This window comes from Aplysia californica, unplaced genomic scaffold, assembly GCF_000002075.1.
Source record: "Aplysia californica isolate F4 #8 unplaced genomic scaffold, AplCal3.0 scaffold00237, whole genome shotgun sequence".
Lineage (NCBI taxonomy): Eukaryota > Metazoa > Mollusca > Gastropoda > Aplysiida > Aplysiidae > Aplysia > Aplysia californica.
The window spans coordinates 969503-977229 of NW_004797507.1; the positions used below are offsets into that span (position 1 = coordinate 969503).

General features: G+C 43.7%; 1 protein-coding gene across 1 annotated transcript in view; it reads right to left on the reverse strand.

Moving 5' to 3' along the window:
• The window catches only part of LOC101860174 (nucleolar protein dao-5), a gene marked incomplete in the record, with an annotated part of 22936 nt that overhangs the window by 4234 nt on the left and 10975 nt on the right, over positions 1-7727 (reverse strand). Inside the window, 6 exon segments of the mRNA XM_035970217.1 lie at positions 1327-1560; positions 2732-3026; positions 4378-4490; positions 5364-5513; positions 5880-6172; positions 6661-6726. Of these exon segments, the coding sequence (XP_035826110.1) occupies positions 1327-1560; positions 2732-3026; positions 4378-4490; positions 5364-5513; positions 5880-6172; positions 6661-6726 (1151 nt within the window).

Genomic DNA, 7727 nt, shown 5'->3' on the forward strand with positions numbered 1-7727 from the left:
CCCCCCCGGGAGCGGTGCCACTGACTAAAGTGTCTTTAGGCCATTCTCAAAGGGGGGACATTTCTCGTTCTAATGCACAGTAGAATTGTAAATGGGCTGATCCAATAATGTTATTCTCATAACTGAGCCTGAACTTCAACAGGGAACTGCTGCTTTTTCCCCCTAATTCCCTACTGTCGTCATTTTCCTCTACTTCTTTTGTATGTTTGTCACTCTTGTGACCCTCTATTTCCGGGGTGCCTTGATAGTCGAAGCAGACTTTGTGCTGTTGAAGCTAGAGAGGTGAGCAGAGTAAGTCTCATTCCCTGTAAGGACTTCTCTGTTGACATCCACCCCTTGGAGCAGTTATGCAGTTGCGAGCGCTGTAAAACCTCTACTAAAACTAAAACAAACGTTTCGTGTGTATCTCGTCCACAGGGTCACCCTCCGCTTCAATGGTAACAACATTGAGATCGACAGCTCTGGTGCGGAGTATGACGACTTTTTGTCACGGCTATCAGGTGAGTGATTTTGTACAGGGAGTCGGGGAGAGAGAGAGAGAGAGAGAGAGAGAGAGAGAGAGAGAGAGAGAGAGAAAGTGGCCTCAGGATGACAAACAGCATGTCTTCCCACTGTTCTGTACATACTGTGCACTAAAGCCTCCATTGATCAACCCGACCCAACACCATCTTATCCAATCTGACCCGACCCAACCCAACCAAACCCAACCCAACCCTACCCAACCCAACCCTACCCAACCCTACACAACTCAAACCAACCCAACCCAACCCAACCCTACCCAACTCAAACCAACCCAACCTAACCCAACCCAATCCGACCCTACCCAACCAAACAAATGCTAACCCAACATAACCCAACCTAACCTAACCCAGCCCTACCCGACCCAATACAATCCAATCCTACTCTACCCAACCAAACATAACCCAACCTAACCTAACCCAGCCCTACCCGACCCAATCCAATCCAATCCTACTCTACCCAACCCCGTCCAATGCCAAACCAACCCAACATGACACTACTGAACACAATCTGATCCAAACCAAACCAATGCCAAATCGACACTCCCAGTCCAACCCAACCCAAAGACAAATCTGACCCTATTCAAACCAATCCAACTTGATTTGACCTGACCCAACCCACCCCAACCCAACCCAACCCAACCCAACCCTACCAGACCCAATCCAACCTCACACAACCCAACCCAAACTAACACAAACCAAACCAAACCAAACCAATCCTATCTGACCCAATCCAACCCAACCCAACCCAATACCAGACCAAATCCAACCCAACCCGACCCTCCCAACGAGCATCCTCCAGCATCACCTGTATCGATGCTGCGCAGCGTGCTAGCCTCCAGCTTGAGCTGTGGTCGTTGCCCATCTCTCTGATTGGCCGCCGCTGAGGGAGACGGGGGCTGAGGAGAGTGGACCTGAGCTGTGTGGGACCGGGGCGAGTGAGCCACGGGGCTCAGCAGAGGCCGGTCCGTCACCGGTGGGTGGGATGAGGCCGCGGAGTCATCCTGGTTCTCTCGGGCTGTTTCCCGGATAGTGTCTAGACCTGAAGGACAGACGATACTGTGGTCTATTTGGTTGTTTTTGGTTGTGGCAGGGGGTAAGGCCTAGCCTATTATTGTATTGTTTGGCTGAAAGTGTGACAGTGAGTAAAGTGTGAGTCTAGGTTCAGTTGTATTGTTTCGTGCAAGTGTATAAAAGCAGTCTGGATTACTACAGGTCAGACTTGAGAGGGGAGAGCTGTAGCAAGAGGAGGCCGGCTGAGATTTCGGGAGGAGAAAAGTCTAGTTAGAGCCTGTGTTTATTTCTGTGTTGTGTGTGAGATTCCAACACATCGGGGCCCCATCGCTGAGGAAAGGATCACCATCCGGAGAGAAACAGGTTTGACTAACCCCTGTTGTAAACGCAGGCAAACAAAAGGTTAGTGTTTTATGTTCAAGTAACAACAAAGACGAAAAAAGCGTCTCCTGCAACATCTGCAAAAGCATGATAATAGTTGAGGAGTTTTCAACTTCAAACCTCTAAAAGCATTTGAAGGGAAAACACCCAAATGAAATTGCAAGCAGGTAGAGCAGTACAGAAACACCACAATATGATAATTGAATTGTCGGGTACCCGACGGGTACTCTGGGTTTTTTTTTCATTACCCAGGTATCAAATTACTTGTATAATCCCAGCCCTAAAGAGCAGGTTCAAGTGTACAATAGTACAATGTAGCTCAGTTACTGAGCAGGTCCCATGTGCAATAGTACAATGTAGTACAGTTATTGAGCAGGTTCAGCACCTTTTAAGGACCCCTGAGCAAGTGTTGAGTTCCTGCGGGCTGTCAACATTGCTGACCGTTTATGATGCCAGAGCGCCAGAAGAGAGAGACCGAGAGAGAGAGAGAGAGAGAGAGAGAGAGAGAGAGAGAGAGAGAGAGAGAGTGAGAGAGAGAGAGAGAGACAAAGAGATAGAAATCTGTGCAATGTACCTTAGTTATTGAGCAGGTTCAACTGTGCTATGTAACTCAGTTATTCTCCACACTCAGTTGGAAGTGGTCTTTTGAACAGGTGGTTGTTTTGTACTGGTGGCCATTAGAGCAGGTTCAAGTGTACATTAGTCCTACAATGTAGCTCAGTTACTGAGCAGGTCCCTTGTGCAATAGTACAAGGTAGCTGCTCAGTTACTGAACAGGCTCAGGGGTAAAACACAATTCAGTAATTCCCAATACTGACCTTGTTCCTCCGAGGTCACAGGCCTCTGTGCGTCCAGCGGCGACAGCGTGTTGGCCCGTACGGCACGACCAGGCGAGGAGAGCAGCGTGTCTTCCCTGTGCTCCCTGGACGGAGGCTGAGCCTTCTCCGACGTGTTCACCGTTAAGTAGGTTGGGTCGCGGGACATGTCCTTGAACTCTCGCAGCTGCGGCGCACTCTTGGTGGGCGACTGGAAGTTGGCGGGCGTCCCGGCGGGGGCCATAGGCACGTGGGTGGACAAGGCAGGGGACACGCAGTGGATGGCTATCTCGTCCAGCTGAAAAACAACATACTCTTTATAACCACCTTCCATATAACGACATTCTCTGTATAGTGTGTGGTCCATTTGGTTGTTTAATTTGCAATCTGGCGGGTTGGTCAGTGGCAGGGGGTTAGGCCTAGCCTATTGTATTGTTTGGCTGAAGGTGAAAGTGTGTAAAGCAGAGAGAGTGAGTGAGTAAAGTGAGAGTCTCAGTTCAGTTGTATTGTTTCGTGCAAGTGTATAAAAGCAGTCTGGATTACTACAGGTCAGACTTGAGAAGGGAGAGCTGTAGCAAGGCAGAGGAGGCCTGCTGAGATTTCGGGAGGAGAAAAGTCTAGTTAGAGCCTGTGTTTATTTCTGTGTTGTGTGTGAGATTCCAACGTATCGGGGCCTCATCGCTGAGGAAAGGATCACCATCCGGAGAGAAACAGGTTTGACTAACCCCTGTTGTAAACGCAGGCAAACAAAAGGTTAGTGCTTAAAACTATTTTATGTTCAAGTAACAGCATAGCGACATGGAGCTCAGTTCCCAATTTTCTCCTTATATATATATATATATATATATATATATATATATATATATATATATATATATATATATATATATATATATATATATCTATAGTAATTTTTGGTTGTCTCACTGTAACGACAACTCTCTATAACAACCTTTGATATAACGAGAATTAAAGGGTCTTGAACATCTAGCTCTCACTGGCAAAATTGAGGGCAAGCGAGGCAGGGGTAGGCCCAGAACAACATACTTAGGGAACCTAAACAAATGGGTAACAGGGAAAGATCAGGGAAACGTAGCTTTTCTGAGAGCATCCGAGCAAAGGAATGAATGGAAAATCATGATCACCGATGTCTGTTGCAGATCTGGCACTGGATGATGATGATGATTCCCCCTCAGGGCAGGGCTACTGACTGAAGTGTCTTTAGGCCATTCCCAAAAGGGGGATATTAACACGTTCTCATGCACAGTAGAATGGTAAATGGGCTGATTCATCAGTGTCATATTCATACTGTGCCGGAACAACATAGAAGGGGGGAACTGCTGCTTTTTCTTTCCTCATCTTTACTATCGTAATTTTTTTCCTCCACTTCTTTTGTATGTTTGTCACTCTCTTGTGAACTGCTATTTCCGGGGTGCCTTGATAGTCGAAGCAGACTTTGTGCTGTTGAGGCTAGAGAGGTGAGCAGAGTAAGCCTAATTCCCTGTTTGGACATCTCTGTTCACATCCACCTCTTGGTACTCATAATATGACCTTATGTAGTTGCGAGCGCCTTAAAACCTTACTAAAACAAACAAAAGAATGTATTTTTCAGCAAATTTTCGTCACACAAAAAAACAACAACAGGGCACCTGTGTCCTTGGTCCAGTGGAGGACAGGTTGACCTTGATTGTGGTGGTACCGTTCTCGGAGTAGCCCTCGCTGATGGAGCTCCTGTGACTGGACGGGGCGGAGATCACGGGTCCTGGCAGTCGGGAAAGGAAAGTTTACTTGTGAAAAGAAATTATATATATGTGTGAAGCTTGTGAACAAAATAAGTTACTTCTTGGATTGAAGCCCTATGAAAAAATATACATCACGCTTTTAGGTGAAGTTTTTACAATTCATAAGCGTGAAGTAATAAAAGGCATGTTATATATAATTATAAGGAAAATAGCATCAATAGAAAATCTACAAATTTGACCCTAGTGTCGATTTTTGGCCAATATCTCTATTTGCGCATTGCGAGAAGCAACTCATTTTGTCAGCATGCCTCATACATATGCAGATTTTTAGTAAAAACACAATGCATTGTCTACGTGTTGCTATTTGTATTTGTAAAGCGCACAGAGCCTGCATTCTTGAATTGGAGTAGAGTGCTGTACATAAATGTCACATATCATTATTGATTGAGTTATCAAGGAACACATATACCTGACACGGCATCGGTGGCCTAGTGGTTAGGCTCTCGGACTCGCAACCGTAAGGTCGTGGGTTCGAATCCCGTCAGGGGCCCGACGTTGTGTCCTTGGGAAAGGCACTTTACACGAATTTTCCTCACTTCACCCAGGTGAAAATGGGTACCCAGCTATAGACAGTGAAAGATCTTGTCAGTTTGATAGTGTTTGAGCGCGTGAAATCCGCAGCTTGCACTGTATGCTTCCCGGGAAGCTGAGAATGTTTCGGAGTGTTCTATGGTCTGCTGGGGTAATAATATAGTGTAAAGCGCATAGAGCCTGCTGTTGAGCGGGGATATGCGCTATACAAATGCTATCTATTATTATTATTATTACTTAATATATAGAAGTACAAAGTGAATCTGTAGGAAAAATAGGGCCTACATCCTAAAATAGCTGACCTAAGGAGAAGTCAAGATCCTGCCTCTTGTAAGAGAAGGGTCTCGTCGTCTTCACTCCACTGGGAAGCTCCGGCAGGCCGAGGGAGATGGCAGGAAGTTTGAATCGGTGGTACGGGGCCAGGTCGGCAGAGTTGTACATGTCCCTCCCGCCTAGGGGAAAAAAAAATTCAGCACCAGCGAGCTGTGAGTGAGCAATGTTGAATAATTTAGGTGGAGGGTGGGGATGTGTGTGTGTGTGTGTTTGTGTTTGTGTGTACGTCTGTGTGGGTGTGAGTGCGTGTGTGGGCACGTGCACGTGCACATGTGTGTGTGTGTGTGTGTGTGTGTGTGTGTGTGTGTATGTGTGTAGGGATGTGAGAGTGGGGAAGTGTGTGTGTGTGTGTGTGTGTATTGTATCCAACACACAGCATTTACACTAAATGTGACATAATGTAACCCAAAATCACATTTGACAAATGTAACCTAAAGCACTAGATAGCACAACAAAAAGTAACCTTAACAGCCCGGCTATCGTACCTGACAGCGGAATAAGCGGCCGCCGTCTGTTCGGGAAGTCGTCCAGAGACTCGATGTCACTCGGCGCGCCGGTGCTCTGCGGCGGGGTCTGGGGCTGGTGCGCTGCGGCTTCGTCCAGTTGGAACACGGGCTGTCCCTGCGACAGGTGGAAAGAGCTCTGTGTCTGCTCCGTGTGTAGCTGCATGGGCCGCTGCTGCAGGAGTTCTCGCGCGCTGAGAGCCATTTGAGCACGCTCATCGCGAGCAACACATTCCTGGACGATTCGGTGGAGTTTTCCTTTTGATGTGAAATCACTGATGGGAAAGTAGCAGAAAAAGATAAATATATAAATAAATAAATAAATTTTTTTAAAATAATGATAATAATAAATAAATAAATAAATACATTTTAAAAATAAATAAATAAATAAGTAAGTAAATAAATAAATAAATAAATAAGTTATTATTGATTATTTATTCATATCAATCATTCATTGAGAAGTATAAAAAAGACATCAAATAGATAAATAAATATTTATCATGTATTCAAATCACCGATTAGAAATATTATTTTTAAAAATGAGATTTAAATTATTCAAATTATTTGGGTATAATTGTCAGTTGCACAATGCATGAAGTACAGGTAATTTTTCCAAAATGACACAAGCGTTAATAATAGATTGCACAGTATATTTTCATACAAAGATGTTTAGCAGTTATCTTTTAGAACATTTTTCTTCTTTTTCATTCAGCAAAATTGTTCAACCAGTGCGCGCGCACGCACACACACACATTTAGCTTACCTTCGTTTTGTGCGCTCAAGAACTTTAAGCAGTGTCTCCCTTGGCAAAGACAAGAGTTCGTTGATTCTATTTATTTTGAAAAGAAGAAAATAGAGAAATTAATTTGGCTTCAAATTTTTACACAGGATTTTTTAAAATGCTAGCAGATATAACTGTTGTTTCCTTCTTAATTAAGTCAGAAGTAATGAACATTGATATATCGAGCACTTCAGGTAGGAACCAAATTAAAGCATACAAATACTGTAGGCTACATAGCAATATCTGAGAAAATAATGGAATTGTAATATCATTTAAACCCCCAAATATGTGTGAAGATGATAGTTTCATTTACTTTATTCTAACTTTATTCAAATGACTGACTTTCTAAAATCCATAAACCAGCAAGTAACAGCTCTTTTATCATATATAGCGGCGATATATCGTCTGCCTTTAGGTATACAGAAAATTTGACTAAAGCAAAATGATACTCCAATCTAAAAATCTTGCTATGTTAATTCTGCTTGGGTTAACAGAAAGGCATTGACAAGATCATGCCCATATAATATAAATATATGATGTCTGTGAACAAAAAACAAAGTAATACTACACTGACATATACTGCATACAGTATAACACAAATAGCACGAATTCGCCAGGACCAACCTCGGTAGTTCGAGGGATCCGTATTTCGAGGGATATCTTACAAAGATAAAGAAGTAAATAAAGCGGGGCCGCATGCAGGCACAGTTCGACGAATGCGTGATTTCAAGTCTTCTGTGTTCGACCTGTCCATGTGGTACAGTATTCTTTGAAAACATTGTCAACTTGTTGGGACTCATTCATCGCTAGCTGCCATTTCACAGGCACTCAAACACTAATGAAGTGGACAAGATCTTTCACTGTCTCAGTTGGTACCCATTCACAAATGAGCAACATGAGAAAATCCGTGTATGAAGAGAGTGAGAGAGAGAGATGTTTTAAACTTATTGAAGATATTTTATTAGTTGATATCCTTTAAAAAATGGAAGGGCATTTCACTTTTTAGATTTAATGTATTTTGTCATTTAGCCTTTTATACACGTTCATGA